Source organism: Cydia splendana, chromosome 5, assembly GCF_910591565.1.
Source record: "Cydia splendana chromosome 5, ilCydSple1.2, whole genome shotgun sequence".
In the NCBI taxonomy this organism is placed as follows: domain Eukaryota; kingdom Metazoa; phylum Arthropoda; class Insecta; order Lepidoptera; family Tortricidae; genus Cydia; species Cydia splendana.
In genome coordinates, this window is record NC_085964.1 from 14,202,027 (window position 1) to 14,221,891 (window position 19,865).

The 19,865-nt window shown below is 35.3% G+C and overlaps 1 protein-coding gene across 3 annotated transcripts in view; it reads right to left on the reverse strand.

Annotated features, from left to right (window-relative positions):
- LOC134790789 (sodium/hydrogen exchanger 9B2-like) overlaps positions 1-17,827 on the reverse strand; it is a 70,295-nt gene extending 52,468 nt beyond the window's left edge. The window contains exon 1 of one of the 3 annotated variants that reach the window (XM_063761722.1): positions 17,081-17,827. In XM_063761722.1, the coding sequence (XP_063617792.1) occupies positions 17,081-17,356 (276 nt within the window). In that variant the 5' untranslated portion in view covers positions 17,357-17,827. Of the gene's footprint in view, positions 1-5,227; positions 5,435-12,795; positions 13,300-17,080 lie in introns of those variants that run through there. The other 2 variants (XM_063761724.1, XM_063761723.1) reach the window with 2 other exon arrangements.
- Positions 17,828-19,865: the final 2,038 nt, after the last annotated feature.

Sequence of the window (19,865 nt, forward strand, 5' to 3'; positions counted from 1 at the left end):
ACCTCAACTGTACATTTAGTTAATGGTTCAACGAGAATGGTAACCATTACTTACTTATGAGTTCTATTTGTGTCTTCTTTGTTGTTAAATATGTACATTTTACTGACTATGCAACAGTAGCTTTATTATTTATAATAAAAAAAACACATTGAACACTTGAATGTATTACATACTTACTTGACTTCCCAATATACATATCCATCGAGTACTTACCTACACCTACCCTACAGTGTTTGGAATCGTAGATTTTACTAGTCGGGGAAAGTTTAAATAATTTGGCACAGTTACTAACTTGTGTCTTTTTTGATATTGCAATCATTTATTTATTTCACTGGCATTCATAAAAAACTTCATCTTATAATAAAAGCCTCAAAAAACTGACTCACGTTGCTTAAGTAGATAAATAAAGTTTCACCAAATGTGAAAAGGCAGTAAGTACGCCAATAGCTTGATGTTTTATTAATTTAATTGATATTGTGGTTTTTTTAAAAGAAAACTTTATTTACCTACTTAACCAAAGGTACATACAAAGTTTTTATTTTTAAAATATAGATAGATACTTTTAACTGTATCCGGTGTAACATGAAGTTAATTTTTTTAGATTTACCAGCACTGATGTTGATGACATTTTTCATACATAGGTATATGTAAGATGGCTAAATCTTGAGAATGGACGCTACTGTATTTTACTGCTATTGAATAACTACGCTACTGTATTTTATTTAGTCTGTAGTGACCACTCTGAGGGTACAGGGGGGTAGGCTGAGTTTGCATTATTTAAAACGTTATTTACGTTATTTTTATACAAATTAAATGTATCATCGGTAAATATTGCTCAGTCAATTTTTTATTTAACATGCTGAAAAATGACAGGTCCTATCGGTGACAAGTCTTTTGACTTGTAATGTCGCGGCAAACATGCACTAAACATAAAAAAAAAACTCCCTTAACACATTTAAATTATACTTTTTTAGATTCATGCTGGTTATGAAAAAAAGACCTACTAGGAGCACAAACAAGTACAACACTGCAAAGCTATAAGTAGGTACCTACCTAACTAACACAATGACTTGACAAGGGTAGTGCCTAGGACTCTAATGTCTACTAGTGATGAATAATTTATTTTATTTTATTTGTTGTTATAGTGGCAATAGAAAAATACAACCAGTAAAAAAAAAGATTACATCATTATTCTAGCAATGAGGATAAGCCAGTCTGGGAAGGTAATGATTATTAAGAAATAACAACGAATCATCAACTTCCTTGACGGCTGTTTCCTACCTATAATTAAAACAAAGTGATTCTATAAGGGTTCCGTTTTTTTGAGGTACGGAACCCTAAAAATGACAAGTGTCCATTTTTGATCCTTATTAAAACTATAAATTATTGCATTACGTTTCCGGCCAAGTTGAGCCGCACTCGCTCATGGAGGGTTCCGAAACTAGATACTTCACACTGCTGCCTATCATATGCTAATACGAGCGACCTAGCTATCATCTCAACTCAGATACTTACTGCTTCGGAGCCCAGGGGCCGATACTCCCGATCAATCATATAAATTCATAGGTAGGTAGACGTATTGTAATTTATAATTTAGTGATAACAATTAAAATAATTCTCTTTATTCCCAGATTACAGTTTGGAGCGATGAAATTCTGTCGGAGTCTGATGGGAATGAAGGGCAAGGTTAGTGTTGACTTGTAGTTTAGTTTTATTAATAAAATTAAAAGTCTTACTTTGATAATTAAATAAAAATTAAGTATGTACCTCTAATCATCAATTTGTTTTATGGTGGCAGTCATTTGATTAGGTCTGGCCAAATGTACCAACATTAAAATCAATTAATTATTACATTAAAATAGCCTAAATACTCGTGCATAAAATTATGTACCTCCAAACAAAAAAAACAAATCAAACTGAAAGCTAATTATTACTAATTAAGCTACAACTAGACAAAATTGAAACAATAATACATGTAAAAAATCTCTCTAAAACCACTCGCTTCCGGGAAACTCCCCAAAATGCTGGCGACATTCCCCCACCGAATCGCCAGGCCTAGCCTCTGAGCAAAGAACACTGTTGTGTTGACTTTGTTATATTTATACGTTTGTTAGTTAGTGTTAGTTAGTTTGTTAGTGTAAGTATCTGTATTTTTCAGATTCGTATTTAACATAACTTTCAGGGGCAATTGGAGCAAAATTATATAGGTATCTAAGTATGAAGCCCAAACATGGCGGTATTATTTTATTTATTATTCAAAAAGAGTCGCCAAACAATGGACAAGGTTGCTAACTCCCACCGGAAAACTTCTTGAATTCATTAACGATGAACTTGCTTCTAAGCCCAAGTTCGAGTTAAATTGAAGTGGATACTGACTGTAGGATTTAGGAAGTTTGGACACACTAAAAAGTGTCAAAGAAGGTTTAGTAACTTGCGAAAATAACTATTATAAACGAGTAAAATATTTGGAAAACGATAATCGGACTACGGTGTCTTTCCTTACCTATTAAAAGTCAGTTACCTGCATACATAATATGTAGTTTATTTATGAACGAAACTGGTCTTAATAAATGACGATTGACCTTAAACGATTTTGGAAAAAGAACAGTCAGCAACAAAATTGACAGGTTTGTCAAAAAAACTTTTTCACGCCCCTGTTCGGAAATGAGGCAATAGATGATGTAAATCTTGACTAGAAAGTTCCGCTTAGTTGTACTCCTAAACCAAAAGTGTACAGTGTCTTTTGTGTACTAGTTGTACAAGGTAAGTACGCTTTACTTTACACTCACTGATTGGTTGACATTCAACCAATCTTAACGCACCATGTCATTGACCGTTAATCCTTTAAAAATAAGAAAGGTTGTGTATATCGCGTAAGGTGATGTTTTTGCTTGAAGAAAGGTCAATTTTGACAGTTGTTTGACACTGACATATCCAATCCATATCGTTTCAATATCTAGTATTTGACGTATCTCATTGTTCGAATACGGCCGAATGTCAGTCAACTTCAGTTTTGTATCGAGACTGACTGAAATAGCAAGACACGTTCGTACGTTTCCGTGAAAATACGATGGAAATCATTATATGCACTACGACAGATGTAGTACCGTACTTTACATTTTTCTTTGAGGGTTTGCTAAGCTTATAGTTTTGATGACTGTACATATTAATTATTGTACATACCTTATAATTTGGCTATGTATGTTGTTTTGAATACGCATTCTTTTGGCAAAAGGGAAAAGGGACGTACAAAGAAAGATATCCTATAATAATAAATTTCCCAGCATGGCCACGTTTGCACGACTAAATATGAAACAATGTTATTTGTCTCCTACTTATTCGCCATTAGGTCTCATTAGTATTAAGTACATTTAGGTACTAATTGTTACATCAATACTTTCAAACGTGATATTAACACCTAAGCATTAATTGCTGTCGTTATTAGTCGTGTGTTATGAACAACGTACTAATGTAGTGACATTTAATCGTTCAGCACGGCGTTAATATCTTTCAGCCGTGGCTGTCAATAAACAATAGCGCATATTTGTGGGAGTAAATAAGCTTTAAAATCGAAAGGGTGTATGTCTTTTGCAAGTAGTTTTGACATTCGACCAACTGATCCAAGGTATTGATGCGCTGAAGCCATCATACAGTCATTCGTGCGCCCAGCATCTAACTGCGTCGTCACGACATTTTTATGTCAACATTGTCTGTGGATACAAGAAGAAGGTGTTACTGGATCTTACTTAAAATATTTCTATAGTATATACTGGTATGTATTTCAAGTCAGACAATTATACTAAATGCATTAAAATCATAATGTGTACATATTAGATAAGGTGAAGGTGAAGAAACTTTAAGCACATTTATCTTTTCTTTTTATTCATTATTTTATATTGCCTTCAAAGTCACAAACTAATATATCTAAAAAATGTTGTAAAATTTGGATTCAGTTTCAACTTAAAAGCAAAGTATATTTTCCATAAAAAAGGCTTTTCATTATTTGAGTAATTTCTCATGCACACTTACACTATTTCTATTTTCACGCAATGACAAGAATATTCTTGTTCAGCTCTAGGGAGGCATCTATATAAGGGCCGTAGCTTCCGAGTGTATAACGGCTGTTAGTTACATTATACGTTGTAACGGGTATGGTATCTAGAGGCACCCGGACCACGTTAAACCGTAGGTACCTGGCGGACCAAATACTGTAACAGTATAAATATGTTACTTGTTAAATATGTTACGTACTCATTTCATTAAGCGAATATCTAAATATGCTAACATATCGATTAATTTACTATAAACATTGTAATTATTAACTATATTAAATACTCACATCGCTATAGAGTTAGCATGAACGCCTCACTTCGGGTCAATCAATGGGTAAGAAATGTATTAATCTCTAGTTTAGCATAGTACTTAGTCACGGGTCTTGGAAGGAATTCTGTCGGTTCTTCATAAGTGGAGCGCTCGGAAGCAAATTTGATTATTATTCGAGCGTTAGTAGCGTTACCCACGTGACTAACTGTGACTAACAAACACTTTGTACAAACTTCCGATGGTTTCTTACATTAAACATATCAAAATACAGCAATGTTTTTTAATTATTCGGTATATACTTTTAAGTGCAATCAGGGTAATTAATTAAGGATTCGAAAAGCTCTAATAATATCCTGATTTAAATAATAGCTGCCATTTTAGCCTTACATATACTTTATTGTGTAAGTAGTTATTATCAGGTTAGTTAACCAAAAAGCTGGTCGCAGAATAGGGCAACTATGTCACAGTATTCGTAGAAAAATACGCCGAATACAACAATGTCTGCAGAAAGATACAAACTTTGTCCTTATATATGTATGTAAAATAACGCGTTATCATAAAAATACGCGAAAAATATAGTCTAAAAAAAGCTAATGCTTTTTTCAAGTAAAAGAGATCTGCATTGTTTACCAGATTAATAAATAAACGAGCACGCTATACCTACCTATTTATACGCACGTCGCACATACGATTACACATATGTGTTATAAACGATAGGGTATTAATACTGTGAGTTGAACTATACAAAATAATCTTTACAATTGAACCACACCACAATCAATATTTTATGGATAGCATTTAAAAATGTAGATGAAATATTATGCGTTTTACATAAATATTCCGACCATAGAAAACACTGACAGAGAATGTATACAAGCGTCAGAGTAAACAAAACAAACCTGACCATTATGCAAACACGTTGTTTTCTTCCTTAGTCACTGTCACTAGTAGAACTGTGGCCACTCTAAGTGGCTTTCTTTATCGTGCGTGTGCTACTGTTGTTATATTGATAATAACTATGACATTAAAAGGATAGTGCGCCGCACTGGCCGGCGCGACGTCCCTGCGTAAGTGGCACCTACTCAACGTCACGCGTAGCCCGGCGACTATGACAATGTCTTGTCAATTAGAATACAACATCTCAGTATTGTAAATTATCGTGAGTACTTCCAATCAATACCGCAAACATGTGATTAACACATTGCAGGTTAAAAATACATTGCGGAATTGATCAGAAGGGTTGTGATGGTCACGCAGATATTTGTTTGCTATATATTTTATTAACAAACGTTAGTGGCAAAATTGCTGCCAAAGTCCGCAGAGCAAGAGATTGCCTGAAAGGCTGAGGTATGCCCAATCCTGCAAAGAAAAAACGAAACCAGGAAACTCATGTTTTTGCTAAGGAATATATTATATGTGGAGGTATTAAATTTAACAATTAATTCAAATTAAATAACATGACACAGAATCACATGATAGCAATAAACGTGAGCAATGCCCACTAATGCCTACGATTCCGCTAATACGAGTAATGCCTATTTGTTTTATTGAACTGTGACGTCAATAAAATAAACGCAAAAATTAAGGATTGGGACGCAATGGAACGTAATGTTATTATTGATACGATGTAATATGCACGTGTAAACTGTCTGGTATGGAGTATTCCAAATGTTCAATGTACTTACGGTAATGGCCATTAGAATGTATTAGGATCAAATCAAATAGGAGTAGATAAAATTATCAACTCCTAATAAAAAGAGAATAGATTATTTTTATTAGTTTATGTAGCCGGGTGATTGACAATTCATTTTATTTCTTTAAAAAATGCCTAACCCTTCAAGTGGCGTCACCGAAAACGCGAAAAGTAGTCAAGTGGCGGGGCCCCGGTGGGTGGTCAGCGCAGATTAAGAAAATTTTACAAAATCGTCGATTTAAGCTTTTCTATGTTTGAAAGTAAGTATATTAAATTACATATTGTTAGAATCAGCGTTATATAGGCTATTTGAATATAGCAATCCAATTATTCTAATGTTTATATATTTGGCCAGACGTAATCAAACTCCGGAAGAATGACAGTTTTCCAGCTTCCTTGTTAAAAATGACTACCACCATAAAACTAATAGATTATTGGAGGTAATTGCTATTTAATTATCAAAGGAAGACTTTTATCTTTAAGATTAAATCAGTAAAAAAGACCTAACATACAATTTCTTTTACAAAACAACCTCTTAAAAAACGAGACTGACCTCGGACTAGGAGGTCGCTTCCGAATCAATGGTCAACACCAACAAATTTTATACGAAGTGTTTTTGTGTTTCTTATGGTATGCTATCCTTCTCTAACTCGCTACCTAATTTTGGGCGCTAGAAGAGCGTAACTATACGTAAATGCGTTCAATTTCACCTCTAAATACGTCAACACCTCATTAACCACTCACTGGTGGATGACAGTTTACTGGTTTTCGCATCGACCATTCACGGGTTGACCGCCACTTGAAGGGCTAATAGTAATAAGTAACGTAAAAATTTATGACAGTTGAGTTCTATGGGTGGGTTTAAAGGGGCCCACTGATTAACAGTCCGCCGGACGGTATCGGCCTGTCAGTTGTTCGGAACTGTCAAAATTTTGTTCTAACTGACAGGCCGATACCGTCCGGTGGACTGTTAATCAGTGGGCCCCTTTACACTTTTGCAGAACTAGTGCGTTGAGAGACTTGCATTTCGGCACTACTTTGAAATCTCGTATCTGTCACTGCTACTCATAGTTGAAAGGCAGTAACTCTGTTTGCATACCATACATGGATAGGTACCACTTTTTCTTTTGATTGACAAATTAAGATAAGAGTTTTTTCTTTCAAAGTAGAGCCGATTTTTTACATGTATGTAATATTTTTTGATGGGATAGATTTTTTAGTAAATTGGCCATATAGAATTGCTTGCCTGCACGCCTCTGTGCAAGTGTATAAAATATGATGGGAGTATTATTTAGGGTTGGGTAGTAGGTACGTACACAAATAACCAGTGGTACACAGAAAACTCTATACAACAACAAACATCAAAACTATGAATAACATACAATGTTACACGTTTAAAGGTTATTTCATACAAAAACGAACATTAAAAGCCTATAACATAACATGGGCGTGAAATTTAGCAAAAAAGAAACAATGTCTACAAAATAATTTGTAGCAAAATGAAAACTTTAGAACCCGTGTAAAATATTACATCGCAGTAAGTGCGATTTTTTCAGAACAACAACAAACAAAAACTTATAGGGTAGGTATTTCCTATTGGCTTTTAAGCAGAGAATTTGACATACCTAAACACATTTTGCACAGGGAAATTGGCCTTCCGTGACATCGGGACATGTAACAAAAATGCGTCATGTTACGGACTATCGTTCAAACAAGTAGAACTGGCCTTCAGTATGCAAGTCCTGTTTATCTACTTATGATGCGTGAGGCGCTATAATTTTTCCTCTCTAATTAATATTCCTGTACCGTGCTGATGTCACAGTCGCAGTGACGTTTTCAAGGCTATTAGAAATGTTAATAAAACTGATAATATTTTACAGTATAATATCAATAATCATAAAATTTTATATTCGAATTAGTATTTTTATTGTATAAGTAAATCATTGATAAGCATTTTCAATTAAGTTATTTAGATTTCGATATCGTTTGTGTTATCGTTTGTACAATTTTTTAAAGAATATAGTAAAATATGAGCGAAGTAAGAGGGTTTTGTATTAAACCAAAACAATGTTAGCAGGGAATGTCGCGCCGGTATTTATCGGTAGTAACTTGTAAATAAAATACTTATAAATATTATAAGTATGTATTTGGGTGAATCAACTTTTTCATGTCACTTGTTGTCATGGTTACGGTATCCTGGGTCACCTTTAAAACCCTGGTTTTATGGTATTTAAGATGCCGTAGGTTTAGGGAGCTGAGTTTTTGAAAAATGGTACTGCTTTTTTAGATCGCAATACGGTTACCAAAAACGTATTACTCTTATTAGCAATTTTTAGTATTTTTTAGGGACTTCATCGATTTTAATCCTGATTTTTTGACTTTCGGTCGATAGAAAGAAATCACGTACTATTAGGTCTAAAACACACTTTAAAAAGCTAAAAGTATGAAAATGTCTTCTAAGCCCTTTAAAAAATAGGTTACCTACTTAGCATATTATAGCTACAACATCTCTAGTAACAAACTATGCTACAATATTGTCGCCTGTCTGTCGGGGCAGAATAACAATAGGAAAAATATATCTTCCCATTTGTATATTGGTGGGAAAATATATCGTGGCGAAATAATTAATTTAATTTTAAAATGCGCAAACCATTATAATAAAATGCTGATGTTTCTCTAAGTAATGTCACTTGCCTTACCGTTGCGTTACCGTTACCGTTGTGTTTGCACAATCCATAGGGTTTTTTTGATAATTTGCTGTTGCTTCTAGAGAATTGTCTACAAAGCGCTTTACATCTAGGTCTAGCTGCTAAGTAAATTATTTTTTGTAAGTTTTATAAGAATGTTATACATATCTGACGACCGGTCTGGCCTAGTGGCTAGGTACCCTGCCTGTGAAGCCGATGGTCCTGGGTTCGAATCCCGCTAAGGGCATTTATTTGTGTGATAAACACAAATATCTGTTCCTGAATCATGGGTGTTTTCTATGTATATAGGTATGTATTTATCTATATAAGTATGTATGTCGTCGCCTAGCACCCATTAGTACAAGCTTTGCTTAGTTTGATCTGTGTAAGATGTCTCCTAATATTTATTTATTTATATATGGACCGAGTAATTCGTGCCGATATTCGGTTCGGTAAGATCCGAACCATTCGGCAGAATATTCGTGTTCGGCAAAAATCATATTTGGTCTATCTTTAATTTATGAATCAACAATATTGAAGTTACCTGAATAAGTGAATATGTGTGTACTTACCATGAGGAATTTTGAGAAGAATTATCGAGTATTTATTAAACACTTTTTTTCGGGTTCGTAACAATGTAGATCGAAAAGTTGATTGACCCAAGACCGTACTTTTCCATTCATCTACTTATTTGTTTTTCTCAAATACATCTTATGAGATTCTAGTGATAAATGCGGAGGTCATCAAAACCCTTGAAGGGGGAAGTGCCCTTGATCAAACTTAAGAGGATACTGTCACATGATAGATAGTTATCTCGAGTCCAGTCCATATCGGTATATCGGTAAGAACAATGCTTACGAGACAAAGATGTCAAGAATCATCTCTTATCAGATGTTTCTTATCCGAATAACGTGTCTTAAATAGCAAAAAGCAAATAAGTTGCTGTTTATAATTAAAAAGTAGATTACCTCTTAACTCACTTCGTCACGATCACTTCGTTGTAAATAAGTAGTAGAAGTTCGTTAAAGGGAATAACTTCTTTGATATTCACAAAAAAATCAAAACCTATATGTACGGGTAAAATAGTTAAATTTTGATATAAAAATTGGGTAATTTAATTTACCCACTTCTTTAGAAAGTCCGTCATAAAAAAAAACTATGCGATCTTTAACTTATTTGAAGATGGAAAACTCGCCGCGACACAAGTGTCAAGTGTACGCGTTCAATTCAAATAACTTTGGTACCTAAAGCTGTTGCTGGCTCAATCGATACGAGAAAGGCAGAAAAAGTAGTGTAGAGGTAAATAGTGTAGAGTTGTAAAGTAAGAAAAAGTCTACAAATATTATTTAGTTCTATTAGCGCTAGTGTTAAAAATGATTGTAAAATACAATTTATGACAGGCTAATATTTTTTCTTGCCTGCTGCATCCACTGTGATCAAAGTTTGATCACAAATGGATTTGGATTGATTTGATCATCAAACACATGATTTTATTTATAGAAAGAACTTTTAAATAATTAATCAATCAAATGTTTTTGGCAGTATTGGAGACCATCCTAATTTTTTTAATTAACAACGATAAATTTTTCCATAATCTGTAAACAATAATCATCGTTATTTTTTTTGGAACAGAATGCATAAACATAATTATTATTTTATTATTAATTCTTTATTTCAGATAAATTATACTCGTATCCATAGAATTGTTAGTTTGGCTTATAACTACGTTAATAACTACTACTACATTAAATAACTATTAGTTATTATTAGATCGACCCAAAATATCAAGAAGGTACAATCCACCCGCTCTGCTATGACCTTAAAGTATACTGTTGTGACTGCCCCGCACCCGACACAACAGAGACGCTATTCGTTTACGCCGGATGGCATAGAAGTCATCAGTTCGTTCCGCGGCGAACATCCCTGAAGCGCTGCAGTAACGGGGCAGTCCCAGCAGCATCCTGAAGGCGTCGTTATATTGGATTCGGAGGGCGTTGTATGCCTTTTGAGTATAGTTGACCCATAGACTGCTCGTGTAAAATACTTGACAGTACGCCTTGAAAAGGGTAATTTTGACTTGTTTAGAACAGCGAGCAAATCTACGGGCCAACATGTTACTCCGCACCGCCAGCGCCCTCCTTTCCCTTTCAATATCGAGGTCATCTTTCAAATTTTCACACAGGATGTGTCCCAAGTATTTAAATTGTGTAACTCTTTCCAGTGATTTACCATTCAGATGTATTTTATGGTACACATTGGGATTCATCCTGTGTGACCTGAAAACCATATATTCAATTTTACCGGCATTGTAAATAAGTCCATGTTTTTTCGCATATGACTCACACGTTCTCAGCATTTGCCTGAGAGCACATACCGAGGGGCTCAGCAACACCATGTCGTCCGCGTAGCTAATATTATTGACGCTAACTCCATCTATATGACAACCCACATGCATGTTGCTGAGCTTCTCGATCAGACCTCGTAATATAAGTGAATAAATTGTAAATATAAATAAATACAAAATTAAAATAATTGAAAACTAAAGATCTATATCTAAAGAGGGCCCCTGGCGCATAGTGCCAAAGATACTGGCAGCATTTCCTAGCTAAATCGCAACGCTTATTCATTGAGCGAGGAAGCTGCCAGCTCTTTTGTCCCCAGTAACATCTACCAGCCATTTGGCCAAATCTGCAAACAAGCTCCCGGGCCCCACGGACGTATGGTCTCGACACTGAAAGGAACAAAGTTGTAATTGGCATCGAGACCCTCGTATTTCCGCGTTTTGAGGGCCTCAGCAGCCTTAATCGTTAATTAAAAAATGGGCAGAAAAGAATTTTTAAAATAATTTTGGTTTAGCAGAAAAGGATCAGTTAGCCCAAATCAAAATCAGCAACCTTAGAAGTTTCTTCATCATAATAATTATAATCATGAACGTTGGCTTGATCGAAGTAGTAAAGTATTTGATCAATATTAATGACTAAAATGAAGGTTAATACTTTTATTAGATTTTTCCTGTTCTACAATACCAATAGGGATTGAGAGTAAAACTTAATAAAGTCGCTATTAAATTCTCTACTTCTGAATAAAAAGAGAAATAATTTGGCCATCCAGAAAAACAGTATCTAAGCAGTATGTGTCAATAGTCATAGGACGATTATTTTGATTTAAATACCTAAGCGTAAGTGCGACTTGTAATGTTGTCCTATAAGATTTTTTCCAGGTAAGCATGTTAATACCTCGTTAAGAGGATATAACGATCACCTCTTCATACACACACGTAGGCCCCAGTTTTCTCTCTGGATATTAACATTAAGGAAATATGTTTACACAGTTTGATATATATAAATCAAACATAGCTATGACTTCGTTTGACTTTTTTTGATTATTATAAATTATAATTGTTAAAACCAAAAACAAGTTCCATACAAATTTTGTAATGCTTATACCTCTGATAATAATTATAAAAAATAATAAAATCAAGCAAAGGGGCATGGCTGTGGTTAATATACATCAAATTGTGTAAAAATGTACTAGATTACACTTTACTGATTAGGACGACGGAATTTTCGAATTAGCTCCAACTTGTCTTAAAATTTTGGATTTGCAACAGGTAGTCTACTAGGAACCCTCGTAGTTTTGCTATGTCCGTCTGTCTGTTTGCCAGATGCATATTATGCTCACAATAAACAAATATTGATAAACGTCCATTCGGCTACGATTGAAAACACAGTAAAAAAAATGTTACTTAAACAGTATCAAATTGCTAAAAAAAACATTAATAATGAATTAAAGAAAATGTGCTATTATTTTTCAGTACATAATACTTACAGACCTTATAGTTTGTATACAAAAATTATATACGCGACTAGTAACCTCAGTAATGATAATGAAGCTATTAAAAATAAATGTATATGCTTCCGGATTACATTTAGCTATTATTGCCTTGTAAATAAAGCATATTATATCCAAAACAACCGAAATTTAGACTTCGTTAACTATTTTTTGGTCTAAACTCCCTTATTGCATGATGTATCGATTAAAAAACAAAATATTAAACAGATAAAAACATAGCTGTTGTAGCAGCTCACTTACCGATTAGTGGACGTTCCAATGTTTTGTTTTATCGATCACATCAATATAAACCTGCGTGCCGCGTAAGCCACAGTGTGGATATTATTTGTGTTTTCGACTATATAACAGCAGTTGAAGTCGTAAATGACATTTTTAATGCGAAAACAATAAAACCGTCACAACACAATAAAGGCAGTATCTCAACTATCGTCGATTGTGATAGCGCGGTCACCGACAGCGGTAGGTATCAGGATGGTCTAGTCACGCGGATCAAGTGGCCACCGTTTCTCTTGATAGGTGATAAGGGTAAGATGAGAGCGCCACGCGGCTGCGGACGTCGGCGACTGGCGATATTGCGGCGGGTGGTGGCTGCGGAATCTGACTTGTCTGTAATCTACGTGACCAACCGACTAAGGGCATTTAACAATAATTCACGTAACTATTCATTCGTCGACCTCCAATTTTTTTCATAAAACACGTGTTTTAACACCCTTCTACTAAAATATGGAACGGCTACCGATCGTAGAAATGACGTCAAGCATGTAGCAAATAAGGGATTCTCTTTGTTTCGTTGATTATAGCAATAGCGTTAATGAACCGCCGCCACGGGACTGAATTCCAATTTATGTTTAAAACAAATCCGATGCTCTGACTGCAGATGTTTGATGGAATAAACTAGTTTATTCGCAATTTTTCCGTCTTATTTTATTTACCGAGTCACGTGAAATTCATAATACTGACAAAAGACATGAGCAGTAAACAGGTTATGGTAAATAAGAGAACAATTTACTTAAAATACACACTTATTTCAAGAAGTCCTTGGCCCTAAATTGTTTGCAATGTATAAATGGAACTTGTCGAGTCTCTAATGGCCTAGGTCAAATTGAAAAGATTACTTGATAGTCAACTTACCTACTGCTATTCAAAAGTGGACAATGAGTAGGTATAGATACATATATAAACATGTACCTATAGATATATAATATTATTGACATCACGAGTGTTTAGAACGACACCAGTGTGACATGAATCCGAGGAACATATAATGAGGAGACATTTCAGGGATATGAAATTCCGTAACTTGGAAATGAGGCGACGTCTCTACGATAAAATAATAACGTGGGGTGCGCTCAAGTTCTTATGGGTATTTAAAACCACTTAGGCAACAATTTCATGCAGTACAGTCAGATGTTTTAGTTGATATACCAGTACAAAGTACAACTGACTTAGTTAATAAGTATCTTGCATATGTTAAAGTTGGTTATATTGTACCAGTTTTTACTTTTAAGGCAGTTACAAATTATTGTGTTTGAATATGCAAATAAAAATTCAGCATCTTCGCCATATTATGTATGAAGCTGAGCATTCGGGGTTTAAAATAACTTAGTCAAAATGTATTCTCTCGAAGGGACTGTCTTCGGTACGATTGATTCAACGAGTTTTTTAAATTGTACTATCAACATTATAGTTGTACGAGAATCCAATAAAATTCTGCATGTTAAGATATTGCTTCCTGTAGGTTTAAATATTTATTACCAAACACCGAAATCACCGATAAAATAGTTAGTCGTTTAAATCGTACCTATACAAGGAACCCATAATATGATTTGAACGTCTAACAGGCGTATTCGAATTTAAAATTATTCGATCTGTTTCCGAAATGATACTGATAGACCAGTGTCAAAAGTGACGTTTTTGGTAGAAGTAATATCACTTTTGACACTGACAGATCAGTGTCATATCGGAACTTATCTAGATCATAAGTTATGTTTTAGACAAACCCACATCAAAACTTTCAATAAAATAAGACGAAAAATCATATTTTATCTCTCTCTCATGTATAAATTCGAATTGGAATAAGTGATTCAATTGACAGCAATGTTATTTATAATAAAAGTTTGTAATACTTTAAAAGTACTGGGTATTTTTTGGGTTATCTTAAAAATATAGTTTTTTTTCTTTTACCAAAGGTTAAAGTCCCATTACTTCCATTAGGTTTTAATTGAACGAAAAGTAATAAACGCAATTGTTAAATAAACACACATACATTTTAAATATATTAAATAATACAAAGTTACGCACATTCAATCTGATACATGACTTCGTGTTACATTGTTGTATAACTACACAGTAAAAATGTTTGTCGAACTGGTACAGGTACATACATTATGATTGCTGGCACTCAGCTGCTTGTTTGGTGTCAAGTAGGGAAATGACGAAAACTACGTGCCAAGGAAAATGAGTTTGAGTCGTCATGGATCTTACGTCACGACACGAGCGACTTGTACAGGATTATACCGGCTGTCACATGTTTACCTTATCTGCTGACAATTTGTATGGTACTCGTAAATTCTGATATACAATAGGATAATCCAATAGAAACTACGAATTTATCCTACTTAAACCTTCGGTAGGTATGTATATTAAATTTCAAGTGGTTGTAAGCACTTAACCATTGCTGATAGTTGATACATATCAAGAAGGTGTTTGAATGTTTATTACTCAATCATGTAAATAACGGAAGTCTTTAATCAATGTGTGTTACCAGTGATGACTTACGGCTCCGAAACGTGGTCTTTCACTAGGTGCAGTAAAAAGGAGGTGGAAACGCTGGTGGCCTAGCGGTAAGAGCGTGCGACTTTCAATCCCGAGGTTGCGGGTTCGAACCCCGGTTCGTACCAATGAGTTTTTCGGAACTTATGTACGAAATATCATTTGATATTTACTAGTCGCTTTTCAGTGAAGGAAAACATCGCGAGGAAACCGGACTAATCCCAATAAGGCCTAGTTTACCATCTGGGTTGGAAGGTCAGATGGCAGTCGCTTTAGTAAAAACTAGTGCCTACGCCAATTCTCGGGATTAGTTGCCATGCGGACCCCAGGCTCCCATGAGCCGTGGCAAAATGCCGGGACAATACGAGGAAGATGATGATGATAAGTACTCGGTAATAGGAAGGTTGGAGGTAAAAGTATCCTCTATTAAGTATTTTATTTATATAAATATATTTATATATAAATATATTTATTATGTATTAATGGAAGAATTAAAAAAATAATAGTTATAATTCGACCGTTCACAACATTGCTTAAGTAATGCTTATCACCTTAGTTATGCGTGGTAAAAACTTTCGTTCATCGCGGTCACAGTGTGTAGTAGAGCTAAAAGATAAACTTGAGCACCAGTGGACAAATTTAAACTGCAATAAACTTAATATAACTATAGGTGGTGGTATTTTATTTTGACGACTAACAATTTATAACGATTATACCCGTACTACTCGTAACCATTTTCGCGGTTTTAAGCCCATAATTCTACACATTTTTTGTGCTCCAATCTTAACAAGCCAATTCAAACGTGCATTGAGATCAAAACGATATTTAAATGACATTGGAATCATATCAGTTAGCTGTCATTCGCGCGTTTATTTCGCTCTGACATGTCCGTAGGTACTTACTTATTAGTGCGAACGAGACGCCCGCGCGAATGACGTTGACAGCTAACTGATTCGATTCCAATATAATTCAACAATCGGTTTGATGTCAGTACACGTTCGAATTGGCCTGTAATTAAAAGATCATACACTAACTAATCTTTTTCTTTGCCGATGGTATATAGTTAATGTAAACACCCTTTCGAAGTAAATGAACAAACAGATAAATCTACTGACAAAATTACCAGTAAGTACATATAGATACCGAGCCTTAATTTAAAAGCTGCAAAGTTATTACTTAGATGTAAAGCCACCGTCTTATACTAGTCTGTCAATAGACAGACCAGTATAAGTGGTTTATTGTGTAGATATGTTTATATTACTTACTTATGTACAGGTAAATTCCAATAATTCAAAGATATTACTTCTCAGAACGTTGGGTAAAAGTTATTACACCTAAAGCTTTATCGCTCTTGAGTTATTCTTATTTATGATTCGGTCGTAGGAAAGGTTTAAAAAATACTATCCGATTACAATGGGCTATTCACTTATGTAGAAACGGTGATCATCTATTATTTGGCACTATCTCGATAAATAAGATAAAGTGAATCATGTGATGTGATCTGAGAGGATATCATTCTATAGTATCATGAGACACCTGTGGGTACGTATCACGAATACAGCCCCTGCTTCAACGTACAGTACTTACACAAATAGATTATACCGCGTCGCAAAATGTGACTACTTACTTAAATTATTTGTTGATGTGGCTGTGAAAACATCTGTAATGACTTTGCTCTCGAACTTTGTAAGAACATTTTAAGTACTTAACGGGTCTGTGGAAATAATAATTTTATAAAAATTAACAAATTTACCGAGGTAGCTGAGCGGGATGATCGGCCCGTGCCCCCGGTAGCCTGCAGGTGCAATTTGACAGCTTCCACCCCAGACCGCTTGGCACGCGTCCGAGCAGCTGAGTTTTCTGTATTCGCTGAACGTTTGTCCCCTCGAACATCTGACTTCTTTCCACGGTTCTCTGCACTCACTCCATAATTGTATTGTTTTGATCCTTGCACTTCTTGCTTAGTCCCTTTGACCTCCTGTTTTGCTCCCCGAGAGTCGTACTTTAATCGACGATCTCTCGTCTTCATTGTTAGATTATTTGAAAATATATAACAAATCCATTCAAATATCTCGTGATATATTTACTTACTGTAAATATAGAAAAACGACATGAGAATAAAAGTACTTCTTGGCTTTTACAGATAAGATTTGCGTCGAAGGTGAATGGGAAGTGATAAAAAATAACATAGAACTCAGCTGCTTGTAGTACGTGACTCTGTAGGGTCTTTATGTTAGCACCTCGTCGCGGTCACGTTAAGGCCTTCAACCGAAGTTGGGCCGAGTAGGTACCTCGGCGCACTGCAGGCGGCTGCGAGGTGGTCGCGAGTGCTCGCACGCACGGTACGGCGGCTCGAGGGCGGAAGGCTCCGTGCCACTGTCGCGATGGATCCGCGTTTCAGTAAATCCAGTGTTTACACGAGCACTATTTATGTCTGCAGGTCGGTTGAGACTTTGTGTAATACACGCGAGTGTGTAATCGAGCGTCGGGGTCCGATCGGACTGCCGCGCGCGCGCTCCGTGAGCGGCACGCGGCAGCCATCGCTTCGTACTCGCATTAATTGAAGGAATCTTGTGATAGAAGAAGTACCTACATATGATTCACTGTGTCAAGATCATTAACACTAATGTTTATTAGAACATTGTGCACATACCTAGGTCAGTCCTGGTTACACAGGTGTAACTGTATTTTATTTATCGCAATTAAGTAATATAGGGTTGGGGTTCAAAAACGTACATACCTATACATTAGACTAAAATGTCCATAATAAATACATATATGTATGTATGAAAAAAAAATCGGCCTTGAGCAGGGTTCCGTAGTCAACTACGAACCTTTATTGTTTCGCCATGTCAGTCTGTCTGTCCGCGGCAAAGCAGCAATGTGGCATGGATACATAAATCATGCATGACTTTGACAAAAGAACGGTGAAATAAAAACTAAAAAATTTTTTTTTTGGGTACCTCCCATACAAAATATTTTTTTTTTAATTTTTGTTTCAACCCAATGGTATGGGATATCGTTGGATTCTTAGTAAAAATACGTACATAGCGCTACTTATGTTTGTAATCTTGTAATGTACCTACATGATACTTATTCATAAGTTTAGCCTAGCTCTTGGCCGATTTTTATTATTTATGATTTTATGATATTGCGATGCTGCTGTTAAGTCTACAAATATTTTAAATTAGTGGAACAACACCCTCTCTCATAAATGAATGACAACGCGTTATTTGAAAGCTAGCTATAACTATTTGATTCGAGTAAGGAAGCTATTCATTCGTTCTTTCTACTTTTTACTCGAATTTATAGATGGCGTTGATTTCTACTGCCATCCTCGGCGCTATGTAGTTATACAAGGCTGATGTAGATGGCGTTGTTTTCAAAATGTAGGTTACTGGCAACATAGGGAGTATATGCATAAATGCATGCCTGCCGTGGCTCGTATCTTAGAAATAAAAATGTCGCATTAAAGTAAACATCCCAAGATAAAGGCAGGTAGGTACGCCTCTGTCAACTTATTACTGATTTCTGATTTAATATCAGAATGAATAGAAATGACAACGTACCTAAGTATACCTATACCTATTATACCTTCTGTGTTTAAATCAAAATAATGTATTGTTTCTTGAAATCTTGCTAAACATATTTTCAAATCAAAAATGTCTACTAACACTAAAAAACATTTTATTAAATCTTACATCTGGAGCATCACCTTATACGCCTGCGAAACGTGGACACTGACACAAAGAGAGAGAGAGAAAGATTAGAAAGCTTCGAAATGTGGTGTTGGCGGAGAATGGAAGGGATTAGTTGGACGGAAAAAATATCAAATGATAGGGTTCTAGATAGGATTAACGAGAAAAGAAATATAATAGCGACAATAGAAAATAGAAGAGGAGTACTAATTGGACATCTGCTACGACACGACATGTCCCTAAAGAACATCATAGAAGGAAAAATAGAGGGAAAGAGAGGAAGAGGAAGACCGAGAATAAATTATTTCAACCAAATAAAAGAAAAGGTTCAGGTCGTGTCATACCAGAAGGTTAAGGAGTTGGCAGAGGACCGGACGAGTTGGAGATTGCTCCACCGACAAGAGCACAGCTCTTAAATATAAAGAAGAAGAAGAAATCTTGCTACTCCCCAGCCTTGCTATTATAATATGCTCGCTCAAATGTTATGAACTTTTCATACGATTAAGTAGGTCCGCCCAAGTGCATTGCATGGAGAGATTGGAGAGTTTCGCCTTTATTTATATAGTACGATAAGCTACAATTTACAATGTAGCCTGTAAACTAAATTTGTATGGTTTCCTACATCAAGTTCATATTGTGCTACCTACAATCTAAAATTAACATCCCAAAACACACAGCTTATCAGCACAATAGAAATGGGAGTACTAAGTCAACGGTTTCATTAGTTGCCATAAATAAAACTAGATAAGTGCGAAGTAACTGATTTATTGCTATACGTTTAAAATAAATAAAGACAACATACCAATATAGGTAATAGGTATCTCGTATTATATTATGAAT